Source organism: Tarenaya hassleriana, unplaced genomic scaffold, assembly GCF_000463585.1.
Source record: "Tarenaya hassleriana unplaced genomic scaffold, ASM46358v1 Cleome27, whole genome shotgun sequence".
In the NCBI taxonomy this organism is placed as follows: domain Eukaryota; kingdom Viridiplantae; phylum Streptophyta; class Magnoliopsida; order Brassicales; family Cleomaceae; genus Tarenaya; species Tarenaya hassleriana.
Window position 1 is genome coordinate 293,438 of NW_010965946.1, and position 21,660 is coordinate 315,097.

The 21,660-nt window shown below is 36.5% G+C and overlaps 2 protein-coding genes across 2 annotated transcripts; both read left to right on the plus strand.

Annotated features, from left to right (window-relative positions):
- Positions 1-7,961: 7,961 nt before the first annotated feature.
- Positions 7,962-10,188, plus strand: LOC104817588. The gene is made up of 8 exons (XM_010546838.1): positions 7,962-7,968; positions 8,264-8,349; positions 8,456-8,542; positions 8,653-8,883; positions 9,221-9,379; positions 9,457-9,510; positions 9,594-9,740; positions 9,817-10,188. The coding sequence occupies exons 1-8, from the start codon at positions 7,962-7,964 to the stop codon at positions 10,186-10,188; spliced, it is 1,143 nt and encodes a 380-aa protein (XP_010545140.1).
- Positions 10,189-17,089: 6,901 nt separating this feature from the next.
- On the plus strand, positions 17,090-19,311 carry LOC104817134. Its single transcript, XM_010546209.2, has 7 exons — positions 17,090-17,332; positions 17,496-17,582; positions 17,688-17,921; positions 18,060-18,224; positions 18,361-18,414; positions 18,528-18,674; positions 18,757-19,311. Exons 1-7 carry the CDS (start codon positions 17,105-17,107, stop codon positions 19,132-19,134), a joined length of 1,293 nt encoding a protein of 430 aa, XP_010544511.2. The 5' UTR covers positions 17,090-17,104; the 3' UTR covers positions 19,135-19,311.
- Positions 19,312-21,660: the final 2,349 nt, after the last annotated feature.

Consider the following 21,660-nt stretch of genomic DNA (forward strand, 5'->3'; position numbering starts at 1 on the left):
CAGCGATTGGGCAGGATCGTTAGATGATATGAAGAGTACCTCGGGATCCTGTTTTAAACTTGGAACGGGGTGTTTCTCGTGGAGCTCGAAGAAGCAGGAAGTGGTGGCTCAATCCACAGCAGAAGCCGAATTTATAGCTGCCACAGTGGCAGCAAACCATGCTATTTGGATCAGAAAGATTTTGAAGGATTTGTCTCTGTCTTGTACTGGACCAACGCAGATTTTGGTCGACAACCAAGCTGCCATTGCTATCTCGCAAAATGCGGTGTTCTATGGTCGAACAAAACACATAAAGGTGAAGTATTTCTATTTGAGACAAGTCCAAGAAGAAGGGGAAGTGAAGATTGCTCATTGCAGAACTGAAAATCAGATTGCAGATCTGTTTACAAAGGCATTTCATCCAAACAGATTTGAGTTTCTTCGAAGTTTGATTGGAATGTCTGCGAAGCCTCGAGTCAAGGAGGAGATTGTTGGCAGAAGTGAGTGACTCAAGTCAATGCTGATTTGAGTTGGTAGATTATGGTTTAGTTTCGGTTTACTTAAAGCTGGTTTATGTGTTTCAGTTTCAGGGACGTGTTGGAGTTATGTAGATGTTGGTTTTTTTTCAATAACTGTTTTTAGTCAGTTTTCTGAAGTGCTGTATATGTATGTTATTTTCTGTAAGTTTTCTATGTATGAATGAAAAGCTTTCTGGAAAATTTCAGACTGAAGTTAAGAGAGTTCTTGATTCATATTTAGACCGAAAACAGAGAGTTGGAGGGAGTTTGATATGTAACACATCTATCTTTTACAGCGAAGGAGGTTTACATAGAAATCGACAAAAAAAAACAGGCTGATTCATACGGAAGTACGGGCTGCTACAACTTGAGATGTCGCGGCTTTGTTCAAACCGACCATCATGTCGTAATCGGTGGCCCCTTACCCGTTACATCCGTCTATGATGGCATACAATTTCATTTAGATTTGGCGATCTCCATGGTAAGTCCCTTTTTCGTTTTTTATATACATATCATGTGAAGAATATCGGAATCATCGAATTTCTTGTGAATTAGGACCTCGAAACCAGAGTCTGGTGGCTATTAATGACTGGGGAACCCGTTGGATACTGGGACCGAGACGTAGTAAAGGTAATAGACCGAGGTGCACAGATGTTTCAAGTGGGAGGTGAGGTCGTGAACGAGAACAAGCAACAGCACACGTCCACCGAGATGGGGAGCGGGCACTTTCCGACCGAAGGGTATGGCAAGGCGGCTTATGTCTTCAACATAAAGGTTGTCGACTTATTGGGTAACGTTCACGACGATATCAAAGATTTCACGCCGTTCATCAGTCGCGGAGACTGTTACACGTTGTATGCTTCGACGTTCCCGGAGGGAACCGGTTTCTACTTCGGAGGTCCTGGCAGACACGACGAATGCCAATGATCTTATCAACTCTCTATCCATTGTCTCAAGTAAATGATAATAAAACGGCTGTTATTTTAGCTGAGTTAATTTGCATCATCCTTCACGAATTTCTTCCCCAGATTCTATTGCCAAATTGAATTCAACTTCAGTTCGATATGATTGTGTATTTAATTTCGAGAATACAAATCGAAAAAATATCCATATATATACACACAATTCACTATCTCCGGTCCGAAAGTTTAATTTTTTTGCAGGCCTATAAATTCGAATCTAAACCGGGTCATTTTTTAGTGAGTTCGGACCGGATTCCGGGCCTCAAGGTTAAAAGTGACATATCCATAGACAGTGGTAAACCATAGTTTTTTTTTTGATACATTGGGGAACCCCTGTGACTACCTACCCTTACAAACGGAGACGAACTGGCCACCACCCACGCCTAACAGTCCCCATGGACCTCAGTCCGCCGGACCTGGCCACCAGGCGCGCCTAACGCTCGGGCCGTAGTTGGGCTTTGAAAGTTTTCAGATCAATATCGAAAACAGAGTATTGAGAGGAGATGAATCAGTGAACAAAACTTGTTCTCTTCTGTGTATATTTCCTATGATACAAGGGTCTATATAAACATTGTTCTAACGTTAACCTATTGGGTAAAGAAGGGAAAGAATCAATCAACAATATTTGACAATATTGTGTGTGCTGGATGTATGCCGATTTCCTGTATTATCAGCATATCTTCCACTTTCCATGATGTGAGATTGGTCTTGCCTTGTCTGAGTATCGCATCCATGTTCCATATCTTGAGTATGTCCATGTATGCTATCATTCCCCCTCAAGCTTGGACCGCGATTATCAGCGAGACCAAGCTTGTTGAGGAATGCAGCAAGAACAGAGGAGCTGGTAGACTTAGTAAACATATCAGCTAGTTGATCCGAACTCTTGGTGAACACGGTGCAGATTATGTCTTGTTGAATCTTCTCCCTGATGAAATGGCAATCAACTTCTATATGTTTAGTGCGCTCATGATAAACCGAGTTTGCCGCAATGTGGATGGCTGCTTGATTGTCACAGTGGAGAGGAATAGGGGAAGTGACTGAGCAGCCGAGATCAGTAAGGAGATTTCGGAGCCACAGGAGCTCAGAAACTGTGTTAGCCTTGGATCTGTACTCCGCCTCTGCGCTAGAGCGTGATACGACGGATTGTTTTTTGCTTTTCCATGTCACTAGGTTCCCGCCGACGAAAGTGCAGTAGCCGGTAGTGGATTTGCGATCGAGTCTGTCTCCGGCCCAGTCAGCATCACAGTATGTTGTAATTCCGATGTCTCTGTTCTGCGTCATCCAAAGTCCATGGCTGGGTGTTCCCTTCAGATATTGTAAAATTCGTGTTACCATGCGCCAATGGTGTAACGTCGGTTTATGCATCCATTGGGAGACCTGATTCACAGCGTAACAGATGTCAGGACGGGTTATAGTTAAGTAAATCAACTTACCTACTGTTCGCCGATATTGCTCAATGTCCGCGAAAGCTTCCCCCTCGCGTTGTTCTTTGTATGCAGTTTCAAGAGGGGTTGGAGCCGGTTTTGCGGCGAGTTTTCCGGTGTCACGGAGTAAATCTAGAGTGTATTTCCGCTGAGACAGGAACAACGAGTTAGTAGATCGAATGATCTCGATGCCGAGGAAATAATGTAAAGCACCTAAATCTGTAATTTCAAATGTAGATTGCAGAAATTGTTTTGTTTCTGTAATTCCTGCCCTGTCATCGCCTGTCAAGATTATGTCATCGACATATATGAGTAAGACAATGATACCCTGGTTTGTGCGACAATAAAACAGAGAGTGATCTGCTTCAGATCGATGGAAACCAAACTGGGTAAGGGCCTGATAAAGTTTGAGATACCAGGCTCGAGGGGACTGTTTCAAGCCATATAATGATTTACGCAGCCTGCAGACTTTGTTTGGTGGAAGAGTATCGCGAAGACCAGGTGGTGGCACCATGTATATTTCTTCATCGAGATCTCCGTGAAGAAACGCGTTTTTCACATCTAGCTGCCAAAGATCCCAGGTTAGATTAGTTGCGAGAGACAGGATAACACGGAATGATTTTAAATTCGCAACAGGTGTAAATGTGTCACTGTAATCTTCCCCAAACGTTTGTGTATATCCCTTTGCAACCAGGCGTGCCTTGTAGCGTTCTATATCACCATTGCTACGTCGCTTAATTTTAAAGATCCATTTGCTGCGCACAGGTTGCTTGTGAATAGGCAGATCTGTTATTTCCCAGGTACCGTTCTTCTCCAAGGCAGAAAGTTCTGTCTGCATTGCGTCGCGCCATTCTGGATGTTTCTTTGCTTGGGTGTAACATGTAGGTTCAATATCCTGATAAATCTTACTCAAGAAACACAACTCATCAGTGGGTAAATGTTGAAGTGAATAGCAAGATTGGATAGGATATTGTACTACACTGAGAGATTTAGGTATGTCCGGAAGAGCTGTAGTTACAGCAATGGTGGCATGATTTCTTTTTCCAGCCAGTTGTTCAGAAAGAGTTTGAATACCGGCAGCTTCTCGTTGGAGTGCTTTTGCGTGGAGACGTTCGCTGCGTTGTATGGCAGGGGCAGGTGCAGGGGCAATAACCAACTCAGGCGGTGCTATCGATGGTGGAATAGGATCGTGGGCTGGGTCGGGAACAAGGACAGAAGCTAGAGTAGAAGGACCTGCAATGGATGAGTCAACAATAGGGATTGAAGATTCAGGGAGTACAGATACCTCAGACATCGTTTGCTGCTGTTCATTTTGAGACTGTGGTGGGTCAGTGTCTGGCAGAAAATTGGAAGGAGTGTTGGGACGTAATGCTTCAGCCAGGAGACGCATGACAGACATGTTATAAGTGGATACCAGTGGAGAAGATGATGTTGAATCAACAGGAGGTTCTAGAGGAAAGTAACTCTGGTCTTCTAGAAACCGGACATCCCTAGATATATAGAGGCGTCTGGTTGTGGGGTTGAAGTACTTGTAGCCCTTCTGATTTACGGGATAACCCAAGAAGAGACACTTGACCCCCTTTGGATCGAGCTTCTGCCTTTGATTATCTGGTATAAGAGGAAAACAGACACATCCGAAAACTCTTAAATGATCAATGGTGGGTGGTTTGTTGTTTAATACCTCATATGGGGATGAGTCATCCAAGATTCTGGTGGGAATCCTGTTGATCGTGTAGCAAGCAAAGCCCACGGCGTCTGTCCAGTATTGCTTTGGGACGTTGCGTGCAAACATAATAGTGCGAGCCACTTCGAGTAAGTGCCTGTTTTTCCGTTCCGCAACGCCGTTTTGTTGGGGTGTGTAGGGACAAGTAAGCTGATGAGTGATACCTTGAGAATCTGTAAACTCGCGAAATTTCGTGCTAACATATTCACCACCATTGTCAGATGGCAAAATCTTAATCTTGGTGTTAAAATGAGTTAGTACATAAGCATGGAAACGTTTAAAAACATCAAAGGCATCAGCTTTGGACATCAGAAAGTAAATCCATGTGTATTTGGATTTGTCATCTATGAATGTGATAAAATATTTATAATTATCATGAGAAGTGCAGGGTGATGTCCATAAATCAGAATGTATGAGATCAAAGCACGAAGCAGTCTGTGTAGCAGAGGTAGGAAAGACAGAGTGACAGTGTTTGCCAAGAATGCAAGCCTCACAGCTTTTATTATCAAACCGAGTTTTTGGAAAGAGTAAATTGAAAGCCTTCGAATGGCAATGACCTAATCGACCATGCCATATCGTAGGAGAAATCGTTTCAGAAACTGAAAAAACAGAGTTGGAAGAGAAAAAATGATCTGGTAACAGGTAGAGATTGTCCTTCTTGGTGCCTTCTCCAAGGGTGATACCAGTCTCAATATCCTGAAACGTGACTTTATCAGCATGAAACGTGACAGAAACAGTTGGGAAATCTGTAGTTAACTTTGAAATAGACAGGAGATTAGTATTGAAATCAGGTACATGGAAAGCATCAACAGGGTTTATTAAACAGATTGAGAATTCCTTTGCCTTTAATAGGAACATGAATTCCGTTAGCTACTGTCACAAGTCCATATATCCTTTTCAGTTTCTGCAACAGGTTTTGATTGCTTATCATATGACTAGTAGCTCCAGAATCAATGACAAGAGAATGCATGAGAGGAGATTGGGAAGAAGAGAAGTTACCAGCCTCCTTGTCTTTTAAGGCAAGGAGAATTTGCTTCAGTTCTGTCATGTCAGATGGGGTGAGTGTGACCGATTCAGCCGAGTGAGCTTTGCCACGAACAGAGGTATTGTCTTTGAACTTTGCTGGTTTTAGATGTGGATGAAGTAACCAGCACCTTTCTTTTGAGTGTCCCGCTTTTTTGCAATGATCGCAGAAGTAGTTGCGTTTCTCTCTTGGAGTAGTAAGGGAGTTGTTGGTTTGTCGAAAATGTGCAGATTCATTTGCAGGAGTCGGGTTGATGTTCTGCCTGAAATGTGCAAGTTCACTGGGGCCACCAAAGAGATTCCTCCCTCCCTCTTCCCTTTTGATCAGCATACATATCTCATCATAAGAGTTCAGCTTCTCTTGGCGCAAAATGTGGTAGATCATGTTGTTAAACGAGCTGTCAAGGGTCAAGAGAATAGAGAAGATTTTATCTTCTTCCATTCGCTTCTTGAATTCTTCCACATCGGGAGATGGAGGACGGAGATCTTGCAGTTCAGTCCATAGGGCAGTAAATTCCCCATGAATTATGTTGAATGGTTTTCCATCTTGCTGCAAGTTAGTCATTTGCTTCTTAATTTCAAAAACACGACAGAGGTTGGATTGATTACCATAAACCTTTTCTAACGCGTCCCACAGAGCTTTGGCCGTTTCCGGGGCAATGAAGGATTTGAGAATGTGCTCATCCAAGGAGCTTTGCAAAATTGTCAGTGCCAATTGGTCTTGTTGATTCCATTTGCTGCGTTCACCAGTGTGATCAACCACCGGAGCCAGCATCTCAGGATTTGTAGGAGCCATAATAGGCGTTGGTGTCCATTCGGATTGGAGGATGTGTGTCCAAAGGCCTTTTGCTCTTAAGGACAGCCTTGGAGGCTTTGGACCAGTAAAAATAATTATCGCCATGAAGGACAACTGGAATGAGCTTGGCTTGAGATTCCATTTCGGCAGAAGAGGAATGGCCAGCAACTACCAGAGAATAGAGACAAGAAGAGATGGTGTAGACGGAGAAGGGAAAAAAAACGATGGAAAAGGAACTGGTCTCGTCATTGCTCTGATACCATGAAAGTTTTCAGATCAATATCGAAAACAGAGTATTGAGAGGAGATGAATCAGTGAACAAAACTTGTTCTCTTCTGTGTATATTTCCTATGATACAAGGGTCTATATAAACATTGTTCTAACGTTAACCTATTGGGTAAAGAAGGGAAAGAATCAATCAGCAATATTTGACAATATTGTGTGTGCTCCAGTATGCCGATTTCCTGTATTATCAGCATATCTTCCACTTTCCATGATGTGAGATTGGTCTTGCCTTGTCTGAGTATCGCATCCATGTTCCATATCTTGAGTATGTCCATGTATGCTATCAGGCTTAGGCGCCTGCAGATCAAACCCCAAGCCCACGCACACGAGCCTGCGACACACACGTGGGAGGTAAATCAGCCCGTTATGACAGGCTGGCAGGGGGGGCGGGCAGATGGAAGAAGGAGCGGCGGAAGGAATCGATCCCCCCACCTCAAGGAGTTGCCCCCCTGCCTTCTGCCACTTGACCTGGCCCCGAAGGGCTAAACTAAATCAGCCCGTTATGACAGGCTGGCAGGCGAGCAGGTCAGATGGAAGAAGGAGCGGCGGAAGGAATCGATCCCCCCACCTCAAGGAGTTGCCCCCCTGCCTTCTGCCACTTGACCTGGCCCCGAAGGGCTAAACCATAGTTGCAACAATTAACTCGCGAAAAAGGGTATACCAAATCTTTCAGAATTTACTTTTACTATGGTGGTCCTTGTGAAAGAACTATATGATAATTTTGGGTCAGTATCTTTGTAAAAATCAAAATTGAGATAGCTATTGTTTTTTTTTTTGAAATTATACTTCTATTTTATGCTTTCTCCCATAAATTTACAATTATCCATTTTTATCAGATATATATTTCCTTACTTTACTATTTTTTTTACATTCCATATATTCAGATGAATTATTCATAAGATAGATCAAATAGTCTATCCAATATTTGTCAGAATTGAAATCTTACAAAATGATAGTTGAATACATTTATCCTAAATATTTAATTTATCCTTTTTAGTAATATATAATTTACCATTTAAAATTTTACACTGCGTGATAAATGTTTACATACTATTTTGTAAATAAAATGAATAAAAAAATATGGATACGAATCCCTATTATTGTTTTCCCTATATTTTATTCTTGTTATAGAAAAAAAATATTTTTGAATAACTATACATTTAGTAATGAGATTAGTTTCACTATAAAGATTTTTCCATACAAAATGTTATTGTGTGTGTATATTGTATGATGAATATTCATATAAGAAATATGGCATGTACTTACGTATTTGTAAATAAAACTTATGGATTTAATAATAACTATTATTGTTTTCCATATATGTTATGTTTCTTATAGAAAAACAATTGTTAATTATTTATATATTTAATATTCCGATTTGTTTCAATATTAAGCGTTTTCATATACAAATCCTATTATATATATATAGCCAACCCCCAATGACAATATTATTCAAAGAAAGTTTGAGCATCGTTTGCATTTTGATATAATGATGAATATTCTGAGAGCCAGTTTTATGCTGACATTTATGATAATAACAAATGTAATCGTAGGTTCTGCCGGAAAACGCCAACTCTCCGAAGCCGAAATTCAAAGACTATTGAAGCAACGCAACAAAACTCCTGTCAAATCCACCAAGGTATACATACATACATACATACATATGTATATGCATATATATATATATATAACATCAGTAACCAACTTGTGTTGTGTATAAACTGATGTCTTTCATTTTTGGACAGGGTCAAGATGGAAGAATAATAGATTGTATTCATATCATGGATCAGCCGGGATTGGATCATCCTTTACTAAAGAACCACACTGTCCGAGTTAGTTTTCTTTTTCGTAAGGCAATCATTTCTCTTAGTTTCCATAATGAGGTTGGCCCTAATGTTTCCTTATGTTGTTTTGTTTTTAACCATAATACTACCATAAATAGATGAGGCCAAACGCCTTACCTAAAACTCATTCCAAACATGTGGATTCGGATCGGAAAATGGATGCCATGTGGAATCAACTTTGGAACGAGAACGGGAGATGCCCGAAGAACACCATTCCAATCATAAGAACGACAAGAGAAGATTTGATAAGGGAAGCTTCCCTGCCGAAGAAGAAGTTTCCACCACTAAACGGATCTTATGTTGCGCAAGATGACCCAAATGAGCACGAGGTATACATATATTTATATATGTATGTATATATATATCTTGCTTATTAGAATCATTCATAACTCACATACATTACACAAATTTACATTACAATGCATATACGTACATTACAATACGACAGTAAATGAACACTGAAACAAATTCCACAACATCCGACACTTGTTCTTATATAGAACGCTAACCAACAAAAACTACGCACAAACTTCTTCCGTGACCGCTGCCTTTGCAACTTCTTCCATAACCGCTTCATCATATATCTTTAGTTTCTGAGTCACGGAACAGTACCAACATATCCTACACTCAGTAACTTGCATGTTTGCATTTTTCGAGGGGCTTTAGTACGCAGTGATGGGGACTACAGGAGAATTCATGGCAGCAAAGGCGCGTATAGGAGTATGGAACCCAAAGGTCGAGGCGGGCGCAAATGAATTCAGCTTGGCTCAGATGTGGCTCGCTAGTGACCAGCGGATCACCAACTCCTTGGAAGCTGGTTGGCAGGTTGTTTTTGTTTTTGTTTTTGGCTATCTCTTTGTATTGTCATCTTTGCTTCATATTAACATGAATTCTTGTATCAGGTTTACCCCGGAATATATGGAGACGATCGAACGCATTTGTTCACATACTGGACAGTAAGTTTATCTAAACGTACGGACTTCCTTTGTCATCTATCTTTTATACCAAAGGCGGTTTACAATTCGACCAAGAAAAACAGGCTGATGCATACAGAAGCACGGGCTGCTACAATTTGAGATGTTACGGCTTTGTTCAAACCGACTACCGAATGATCGTCGGCGGCGCCTTACCACTTATATCCGTCTATGATGGTTTGGATATTTATTTCGATTTGGAAATCTCCATGGTAAGTTCCTTTTCTCTTATATGTATATGTATATAAAGAATGGATTATCGGAATCGTCGAATCTCTTGTGAATTAGGACCTCGAAACCAGAGACTGGTGGCTATTAATGGCTGGGCACCACATAGGATACTGGCGCGGAGATGTAGTACCGGAAATGGACCAAGGTGCACAAGTGTTTGATTTGGGAGGCGAGATTGTGAATGAGAATAAGCTACAGCACACGTCCACGGAGATGGGGAGCGGTCACTTTCCGCTCGAAGGGTACGGTAAGGCGGCTTATTTCTTGAACATACAGGCCGTCGACTTGTCGAATGACATCCACGACGATCTCGGAAGCTTCACACCAAAAGTCACTAACGGAAATTGTTACACGTTGTACGCTTCGACGTTCCCCGAGGGAACCGGTTTTTACTACGGAGGCCCGGGCAGGCACGAAGAGTGCCCATGAGCTTATCAACTCTCTATCCATTGTCACGAATACAATGATGATAGACTTGAAATATTTTTCTATATGATTGTGCATTTAATTTTGAGAATATAAATCCAAAAACCATATTCATATATATACACACGCACACCATTGCACACATGCGTACGTATATAAATGTACATACTTATGTCCGAAAAGTACGAATACCAATCGCATAACCCATGTGGAACACCGCAACATAAGTTCCTTTCTGTTATTTTTTTTAACTGATCAAACTAACACTTCCCGCTCGCTCCCATCTCCAGCCTTTGTTAACTGTGTTCTGCGCCGCTTTTCTTAATTAGTTTCGTGAAGATAAGACTTTCAGACTAATCGCGACGATTGCTGTGTGTATATATATGGAGATAATATTATTGATTGTGTTTCTATCACTAATCAACCGGTTTTCGATCGCCCTTTTGTTAACTCTCACAAATCTTTCGCAGTCTCACAAATTCCTCTCAAGGAAATCTCTTTCTCTGTTTTGAATATGTAAGAATTGAAAAATCGGAAACATTCTAACGACGTATGTAAATCTGAAAAATATTTGGGGCCTAAACAATTTTCATATTGTGAAAAATATTAATATATTAATATAAATGATTATAATCTAAAAATAAAAAATGATTTGATAATAACATGATTTTTTTAAAAAAAAAGTGAATAAGTTATAATTATATTAAATTATAAATAATATTTCAAATTTTTTGTTATTGTACATCTCTTCTTTATTATTAAAGGTTATTATATTTATATTTCATTTAAATTTAGATAAAAAAAATGTAATTTTAAATTATTTATTATTTTTATTATCAATAAAATTTTAAAATAAAATAGCGAAAATAAATAATTTAGAAGTATCTTAAATAAAATATTTTATTATAACTATAAATAATTTATATTTGTGAAGAGTTTTGGTAATGGTTTTATGTGTTATATATAATTTAATTCAAATTAATTTTTTTATAATAAAAACAAATTAAAATATGGGGCCCTTTCAATTTTGGGGACCTGTGCCAATGAACGAATGGAACACTCTATGAGACGGCCCTGTTCCGGGCCTTCGATTCCTCACCAATCTCACTCCGATTTGCTCTCGTTTGATCAGAACAAAAAGATGAACGAAAAGAGACAGAGAGGTACGGATTTAGTATCGAGGAGATCCTCGGTACCTACATCTCGGGAAGAGAAAGTGTTCGATATAGGGTTACAGACAAAGACCGTCGCCCAAAACTGCCGAACGGCGGCACCGAAAACAGAGAAACGAGAATCGCCTCGCCACACAAGAGCGTACAAAGATGGAGAACCAGGAAAAAACTGAGCAAAACCCTAACCCTTTGGCTCATTAAATGACCATACAAGGTTACCCTTTTGCCTCTGAACTTCTACTTCGCCCAGACCTTCTACCAGAACCAGCGGGTTTCGTTGAAGACCTTCCACATGTGTTCTTACAGCAATGCATACTTAGATACACACGAAAGTAAAGTAACCGTCAAACTTAGTTATTACATGATAAAGGCAATGAATATTGCAGGGAAGCTTGGAAGGAATCCTCCTACAGCCATACAACAAGCCCACCATTGGATTCAACAGGTTGGGAATTCACAATTCAAGTACCTACGAATCCTCCTACAGCCATACAACAAGCCCACCATTGGATTCAACAGGTTGGGAATTCACAATTCAAGTACCTACGACTTCTGAGGAAGGTGCTTATCCAACTAGTAGCTTACGAGATATGGAGGGAGCGTAATGGACGAGTTCACCAAAACATTTGGCATTCGGTACATCAACTACAGCTCAAGATCGACAGATCCATGAGAAATATTCTTTTCTCCTTGCACCGTCCGGAGGTTACAGGCATGAATGAAATCCTTCAACATTGGTATCAAATTAGCTAGCTCCAGATAAAACCTTTTGCCCGTTTGCGCATGGGATTCCTATTATACTTTTGGTATAATGACTGATGTAATCGAACTATTTTTGTACACGGTTCTTTTGGGAGTAATTCAATCACATTTTTTATCAAAAAAAAAAAAAGGCAATGAACCGATATCGTATTCTTTCTCCCCGTTTCAAAAAATTGTATTTTCTCTTTCCGTTAGTACATAAACTTTTCTTCATTTTTCTTGTGTTTTTTTTTCGGGGGAAAAAAAAGCAAACAAACTGTACGTATTTAGATGTCTCGTTGCATGGGACACTTTGTGAACCATGAATCTTGTTGCACTTATATTGTTAGAAACATTATATTGTATTTGAATATTGTAAAAAAATTAATATGAATAATAGTATTTTAAATAACTTTGTAATCCAATTGAAAATTATTTTGTTAGAAACACTAAATAATAATAGGTTTCTCTGCATTAATTTTTTTATTTATCAGAAACATAAAATTTAGAAACAAATATTAAACATTTTAAAAAATAAGATATTTTTCCATCATGAAATTATGACTAATATTTAGATGTCAATGACTGAAAGGTAAAATAATTTGTTTTATCTTCAAAAGATTGTTCTTACTTTTTTTCCCAGGATGGCTTTCTTATTCATATAGAAAATGTAGATAACAAACCGCCAAAGATAATAAATATTAAATTATAAAATTTTTATGATCCTTTAAAATTAATTAATCCTTTTTTTTTTGTAAAGAATTAAAATTACTATTTTACTTATAAATTATTGGGCCCTTAAAATGTGGGCCTTATGCAATGAAATGGATGATACACCCTATAAGAAGCCCACTACATTTTATGCGGTATTCTTAACAACGGATGTAATGTGTGGAAAATACAGGAGCTATAATAAATCATCATACCCAAAAATATATATGTGCATGGAATTGATTGATTTTTCTAAAAATGTTTATTGGAATCTTCATATGGAAAATGTACTATTGTTTATCTTGAAGTTGGATTACATTTTTCTAATATTCCTTTCTATTTCCACATTTCAATCCACTTATTAGCAGTGGCAGATCTAGAAAAAATTTACACTGGGAGCATATTATTATATATATAATATAAAAATCAATAAAAATATATTATCATAAAAATATATATATTTTAAAATTGAATTATATGATTCTTATTATTTTGAAATATATCCATAAAAATTTTATTTGTAAAAATATATTTTTTTTAGATAAAACAAACCAAACAATCACTTAAAAATTGATCACCAATCCGGTTGCACAAAACTATCACTACAAAATTCATTATTAGAAAACATCTTTCAACAGTCGCGGTAACAACGAACAAAATTTATATCAATTTTAAAATTTCTGATACATATGAAAGATATTTTTTGTTTTCACCATGAGACGAGAAAGATTTCTAATATTAGCCAAATTTATAAATATAGTCAAAATATAGAAATTGATGAATAAATAAAAAATAAAATTATTTCAAATAAAAACTATATCACTTATATACCTTTAATTTAGTTGTTTTTTATTTTTTATATGATTAAATACCAGATTTAGAGAATCTTGAAGAGAATTGAGAAAAAAAATGGAAGATTAAAAATAGACAGAAACAATGGAAACTATAACTAAATATTATATTTATAATTGTGATTTTTTAAAGTAATTTTGTATGAGAAAAATACTTTTCAAAATAATTTTGTATTAGGAAAGAATCTTAAATTAAAAAAGAAAAAATAAAAGTAAAAGATCTAAAATCCGCGGTGACTAAAAAATACATAACCTATTTTTTTTATAAAAATATAATACAAAAATAGAAATTAAAAAGATGGCAGGGGGCCCACATAAAAAATTTACGGGGTCACTCTTTAACTCTCTTGAAACCTTGTAAAAATTATAAATGCATTAACTTTTTTTAAGTTTTTTGAGTGGGGGCACGGGACCTCACTCCTTTACACGTACGTCCGCCTCTGCTTATTAGTAAAATGAACAAACAATTGTATGCCTAAAAATCCAAAACATTAAGTCACCCGAAAAATAACAACAATCTCAAAGCTATTGATTTCTTACATCATGATGTTGATGATCTCAACTTCTTCCACACTAGATTCTGATGAGATTGAAAGATACTTGTAACTAAACAACAAACCCGCTGTTAAATCAATCAAAGTACATAAGTAGTATGTACACGTAGTGCACAAGTAGTGCACAACCATATATAAACTATAATATATTGTGTTTATATATATAACCAACCCACTTTTGATCATTGAGTATTTGCAAATCATAAACTAAATATATAAAATATTTTTGTACTAAACTATATATATATATATTACATATTGGTTGATTTATTTCTATGAGTGTTTAGATGTCGTGGAAAACTTTCATGGATCCTAAATATTACATCAAATAATGATAATAATAAATAAATATCCCAATGATTTTATATACTAATACCACAGATGGCGGTTGAATATGCTTAGAAATGGTTTTTTTAACTATTAGATGAGATCAACTTTCGAACCTGCAGACAACCTTGTAGACAACACTGATGATAAGGCGAAGGGTATATGTCAGCTGTGACATATGTATGGAGAGTGAGCGAAAAACACAATTATGGTGAGAAGAACAAAAGAAGGATATCTCTTTAGGTTGACTTCTCTCGAGAGTTTCGAGAAAAAGAGAAGCATCCAACAAGTTATATCAAGTGGTCTAGGTGTTTCTGTCCACGAGGCAGCAGTCGTTACTTAACCTTCATTTGATCGTTTTTGTTTTTAGTTCTGCTTTAGCACAGAACAATGTAAGCATTGAACAACAAGGTTTACGGTAAGAAATCATCATCAATGTTTGGAAACCCTTAGTCCAACGACCCGATGAGTCTGGTTTGATCCAGACATCGGTTGCCTCCAGAAGTGGTTGTGATCAACACTATAAAAGCTGGTTGGCAGGTCTTATTCTAATTTGGCTTATATATTATGGTAATGATTGTGGCTATACTCCAAGTTTTTGTCGGAGCTGGTGTGCGAAAGGCCAAAATGCTTAGGAAATTGTATCAACTAAATAAACGTGCGGTAAAATCTATCCTTTTATATTTATATATATATATATGCATGGAATTGATTGATTTTATTAGAAACGTTTATCGGATTCATATGGAAAATATACTATTGTTTATCTTGAACTTGGATTACATTTTCCTAATATTCCTTACTATTTTCACATTCCAATCAACTTATTAGTAAAATGAACCAACAATTGTATCCACACTAGTTTAGGATGAGATTGAAATATACTTGAGAAGTTAATCAACAAACTTGTTAAATCAATCAAGGTATATAAGTAGTGTACAAGTAGTGCACATGTAGTGTACAAGTAGTGCATATCCATATCTAAACTATAATACATTGTGATTTTTTGAATATGTTATAATTATAAAAAAAAAAAAAACCTATTATAAAAAACTACTGCTCAATAACTTACCAATTGTCATAGAAGTTATAATTACATTTATGTACATATATAATCTAAAACTTTTATTGAACGAGTTTATTTACAACCAATTATGTTAGTTTACGTATATAATCAAAACTACTGCTCGCTGGTGCGTTTTGCACGTTTTCATTGTGAAGGGGCGGCGAATGGGTGGACCATTTTGCACTGTTACGTACAAGCTTGAACTACACAATGAGAGGAAAAAAATAGATCATTAACTGTACCAATTGGAAACTCCATATTTAAGATATAAAATTGTTCATCTGGCAACTAGACCGTGTCTTTGACATGCCATCGATTAAATTATTTTTGAATAAGTTTTGAATTGCCCCATACGCCTTTGTTTGGCCATTTTTTTTATCGAGTTGGTTATACATATGATAATCCAGCGGACCAAATCGTCGGCCAAAATCTAAACATCTGTTTGGTTAAATCTTATAGGTTATAACGCCGAACGTTGTTTGAGATTCTTAGATCAAGAAATAGAATTACTAAGTTACGAAAATTCACATTTTTTGTCTTATTGTATATAGTTTATATCCCTTAGTAATAATTTATTCATTTTTTGTCAGTTTATGATCATTAATGTTTCTTTAGTGACATTTTTAAGATTTAACATATCGAAGAATTAATTATGCTGCATATCACATATATATGCCTTCTGTTATTAAACATAATATACAGTTATTCGATAGAAAGGCTGGCCATATGGATTATTCATGGACACACATATGGTCCCAGAAACATGGACAACGAGCAAAACCTACGTGTTCTTTCAGTCCACATTGCAACAAAAATATAAAACAAACGTATTTAATCATACACCGATAAAGTTTATATAGTATCATTCAGTAAGAGCCACACGTATTTATTGTGACCTCACTCTCGAAAAGTAGTTTGCTTCTTTAAAACGTGCATGAGAAATAGCTTCGATAATTTACGTTTTTGTTCTGTATATATAACTATAGAGATTTAATATAGGTTATGTTATACGAATATGCTAAAATTCGTTACGTGATATCTTGCGTTTTAATAGGTACAAGAAGGAATATATGCACATAAAATTTATATCTCATAAGAATATTTTTAGTCTAAGTGATGATATTATTACATATATCGGGTTTGATGATTTATGAAAGAACGAGGATGGAATGGTCTTGACTTGTTCAAGGTTGAATGCTTAACATATGCCAAAATATGTGGAATGTAGCCATACGGTGGGCTCTCAATACTTTTATTTCAGCCATTTAATGCTCCACCTAAATTCAATTAAATTACATATATATCCAAGCAGTCGCTTTACAAAAACACTCAATTAATATATATTCAAATAAATATATGGCTAAAGATAAATTTGCAAATACATACACCAACTGCGGTATATTTTTTTATAATTTTAAAAAATGAATATACTAACTGTTTTTTCACATTGTGTAAAATCAAGCACTCCATGCCTATAAATACAGCACACCCTTTCCAATGGTTTTTGCAAGAGAGTTAAGTGAGGACATATCAAAGGAAGATCGGGTTGAGTTCTTGGATTTAGTAATGGCTCCTCATCTTAAGGTGACCGGTTTACAGGTTATGGTAATGGCTGTCGCCATCATCACAGCTTCTGTCGGAGCAGCTGAAGTCTCCAATGTCCAGAAGGCTGAAGTAAGTGGACGGTTGGAGCAACTTAACAAGCCCGCCGTTAAATCTATCCAGGTCCGTACAGCCATACGTTAACGTTGTTCTATTGCTTTTTACGATTGTTTCTATTTTTTTGGTTTCTATGACCAAGTATGTATTCCACTGCATGAAACTCTCGCTCAAGACTTGAAACCCTCGAGGTTAACATTCTTTTTTTCTTTCATATGTGTACGGGCAGAGTCCTGATGGAGATATAATAGATTGCGTTCCTATCGCCAACCAACCAGCTTTTGATCATCCTTTGCTGAGAAACCACGTCATCCAGGTTTTTTAAGAATTTAAACTTGTTCTTCCCTTTTCGGCTGGCTTTTCCCAATATGCATCCATAGTGCGTGCTATTTTTTTTTTTGTTTGGAATTAATTTGAGCAGATGAGGCCAAGCTCGGAACCAGAAGGCGATCTTACGTTAAACACCGGGAAAAAACCAAAGGCTATGCGTCAGCTCTGGCGGAGGAATGGAGAGTGCCCAAAAAACACTGTTCCGATCAGAAGAACGAAAGAAGAAGATCTCTTAAGATCAACTTCCCTGGAAAGTTTCGGAAAAAAGAATAGCAAAATCATCCAGCAAGTGGTATCAAGTGATCTAGGTGCTGCCCTCAGTGAGGTATATTCATATATATATATATATATATATATATATATATATGTGTGTGTGTGTGTGCGCGCGCGACGCCCACATTTGATTGACTGTGTCTTCATTTCTTAATCCTGATTTGGCATTTTGTGTTTGGAGCTGCTTTAGCTCGCCATTATCAAGACGGAGGAGGCTGGCGATTTTTACGGTTCGAGATCCGTTATCAATGTCTGGAATCCCTTTGTCCAACAACCTGATGAGTTTAGTTCGGCCCAGACTTGGGTTATCGCCCGAAGTGGTTCTAATATCAACATCATCGAAGCTGGATGGCAGGTCTTATTCTAATTCACCACGATGAATTATGTACAAGTTTTCTCACATTTAAGTTATATATCTTTATAGTCCTGATTAATAATCATACATTGTTTCTTCCTTTACCACATGCTAATATCTATATATATATACACAGGTCCATCCAAACTTGTATGGTGACTATAACACGAGATTTTTTATTTCATGGACAGTAAGATTTTTTCTAACAGTTGTGTTTTTATATCTTATTTCTTATTGACATATCGATTTATTTATATTCACTATATTTTTTTTTCTTACGCAAATTTGGAAACTTGAAAACAGCGTGACAATTACCAAACCACAGGCTGTTTCGATCTTCGGTGCTCAGGCTTTATTCAGACGAGCGATGATATCGCTCTTGGTGGAACCATCGATCGGATATCCGAGCACGGAAGTACCCAATACAGTTTCAATCTGCTAGTATGGAAGGTAAATGTCGGATTCTTTTGCTACATAAACATCAAAATTTGATGCATACATCGATGACCAGAAAACGTTTTCTTAATTCTAGGACGTACCAACAGGAAATTGGTGGCTCCAATTCGACGGAATAATCGTCGGCTACTGGCCGTCGTCATTGTTCAGCACTCTAGCAGGTAGAGCGACGCAAGTACAATGGGGAGGCGAAGTTCTGAACCAAAGAAGGTATGGGCAAAGCACAGCTACGAATATGGGAAGCGGGCGATTTCCAGAAGAAGGGTTCCAAAGGGCAGCCTTATTCAGGAACGTTCAGATAGTCGATGCTTCTCGCGCTCTCGTAAATCCGCCAACGATTCTGACCTTCGCCCCGAGGCCGAATTGCTACGATATCCGCGTCGGCACCACAAACGCAACGTGGGGGACTTATTTCTACTTCGGTGGTCCTGGTAGAAACCCTAGCTGCCCATGAGAAAGAAATGTATGCATCTATATGGTCGCACATGTAAAACGTGCATGTACTCTTTGAATTATATCCAGAGAGCGGAATATTTGTATGGTGTGATGTCTTGTAATAACCAAACCACGTTTGGACTTGTCGTCGAATAAATGCTGAACTTTGCATGCCATACGGGCGTTTTATGTGTGATTATGTTTTGTTTTTCCCATTATTGTGCCTTCTCTCCTCATATTTCGGCTCCTTTAATACTTCACGTAAAATTAAATTAAATTAAAAAAAAACTTCCATAACTGATAACCCGAGATTGGTGGCTAAAATATCGGAAACCCCGGATAGTGGCCAAGCATTATAGTCTCGAATCAAGCTAAACGAGCAAGTCTCATAGATTGGAGATGAGTATATATATATATATATATATATATATATATATATATCCTGTGTTTTGTAATAAATAAATATATAATAAGTCGAATCAGTACCTGCATAAAAATCAAACTAATACAGCATTTTGAGGGATTTGGGTCGGGTCTCGAGTTTCCGGGTATCATTGAAGTCTATCCAATATTTATTCAAAATTGAAAGAGTTATCTGCTGCAATGATAGCTGGATTTATGCATTTCTCCTCAAGTGAATAGCTATCCTTTTTAGTCATGGCGGATCCAGAAAATTTTTCAATGGAGTCAACAATTATAAATATTACATAAAATAGAAAAATATATCATCAGAAAAATATTCATCGTTTTACAAATAAATTCTATGATTTTTTATTTTTTAAAATCTATCCATAAAAAATTTATTTATAACGGTTAAAAATATTTTTTCGATTAAACAAATTAGACAATCACTCAAAAAGTTATCATCAATACGATTGCACAAAACTGTTTTAACAGTACTCAAAGCTACCATATAAGTGAACAATTTTAAACATATCTCGTTAAATAAATCATTAAATTTTGACACTGTAAAATTTCTTTTAAAAAATTTATTAATTGATTTCTCTATTAAATCAATTATGAGATTTATATAAAAACAAATTTATTAATATGATAAAAATATAAAAACAAATGAATAAAATGTAAAAAAATTATTTAAAATAAAATTCAAAATACTTACATATTTTTGGTTGTTTCGGTTTTTTGGATTTGATTATTATTGAATTTCTAATTTTTTTATTTGATAAAAGATTAAATAGAATTAATTTGGAGCTGGAAAAAAATTTAAAAAAATGAAGGGAAATGTGAAATTGGTTGAAGAAAAAATTGAAAAGAAGATTTAGGTTTAAAAAAAATGGAGGATTCATCACTTAAATTTTAGTGGGGCATTGTTACAATTTAATTAAAACTATAAGTAATATTTCTTTTTTTAAAATGTGAATGGGGGCAAGTGACACCACTTATATGTATAAGTAGGTCCGCCATAGATAATTTACCATATTTTTAAGTTTACATTGCATGATAAATATTCACATAAGATAAATACCAAGTGTTATTACTATTTCGTAAATATAAATGGATTTCAGTCCATATTGTCACACAGAAAAAAAAAATTGCGTCAATTTATACATTTAATAGTGTGATTAGCTTCATTAGTAAGCGTTTTTCTATAGAAGTCCATAGTATATATATATAGCCGAGCAACATATTAAGGTAATTTACAAACAAATCACGAGGAGCAGCCACTAATTTATATTTGTTGATGCAAAATCTGATCTCTGCATCTATATACCTATTCTTATTTATTTAAACATTTACCTATTCTTATTATCAGAATCTGATCTCCGCATCTATATAATCCCATATTAAAAACATAAAGGTTCAAGTCCATATATTGCCCGCCCACATTGTATATATAACCCCCGGCCCTTGACAAATTATTCAAAGAAAGATTGAATATCGTTAGCATTTTGTTATAATCATGAATAATTGGACAGCCAGTTTTATGTTGGCCTTTGTGATTATAGCAAATGTAATCGTAGATTCTGTAGGAAAACGCAAAATCTCCGAAGAAGAAATTCAAAGATTGTTGAAACAACGCAACAAAACTCATGTTAAATCCATCGAGGTATATCTATACATACACATATGTAGACAAAGTATAGCAAACATATTTCTTTTTTTTGTTTTTTGGTAATGGTAAATATTATATATATAAATGACCGTACAAAGAGATTACCAAAAGGTAATACAGATATTAGAATTCATAATAGCAAACGAGAATAATAAACTAAAAAAGATTGAAAATTAAATAGTACGGCATCGGAAAGTGAGCAATGTGGGTCGCAAGTGTTTGATGTTGGATGGTAAGAGACACTAAAGTCTATCTTTTCCCTTTCGAGCTTTTCCGACCAGTGTGAAATCCGTGGGATCTAGAGGTATGTTGACAGCACGAGGATGTAGAACACGCTGAGCTCCTTGGACTTTAGCAGCAGTGGAGGAACGAGCTCGTAGAATTCTTTGTGCTTCTGCCACTAGTTCTTCATCTGAGTCAAAACGGAATTTTGGACAAATAGTATTTCCATTTATGTGGTTGGTGGAAGTA

What these genes read in the sequence shown, in the direction of transcription:
- LOC104817588 (XM_010546838.1), top strand. An exon ending in TAAAGAACCACACTGTCCGA is followed by an intron (nt 8,543 to 8,652) that starts GTTAGTTTTCTT and finishes TACCATAAATAG; the next exon opens with ATGAGGCCAAACGCCTTACC. An exon ending in ATGACCCAAATGAGCACGAG is followed by an intron (nt 8,884 to 9,220) that starts GTATACATATAT and finishes GAGGGGCTTTAG; the next exon opens with TACGCAGTGATGGGGACTAC.
- LOC104817134 (XM_010546209.2), top strand. Translation starts at nt 17,105, where the DNA reads ATGGTTTTTGCAAGAGAGTTAAGTGAGGACATATCAAAGGAAGATCGG. An exon ending in TAGGTGCTGCCCTCAGTGAG is followed by an intron (nt 17,922 to 18,059) that starts GTATATTCATAT and finishes GAGCTGCTTTAG; the next exon opens with CTCGCCATTATCAAGACGGA. An exon ending in TCATCGAAGCTGGATGGCAG is followed by an intron (nt 18,225 to 18,360) that starts GTCTTATTCTAA and finishes ATATATACACAG; the next exon opens with GTCCATCCAAACTTGTATGG.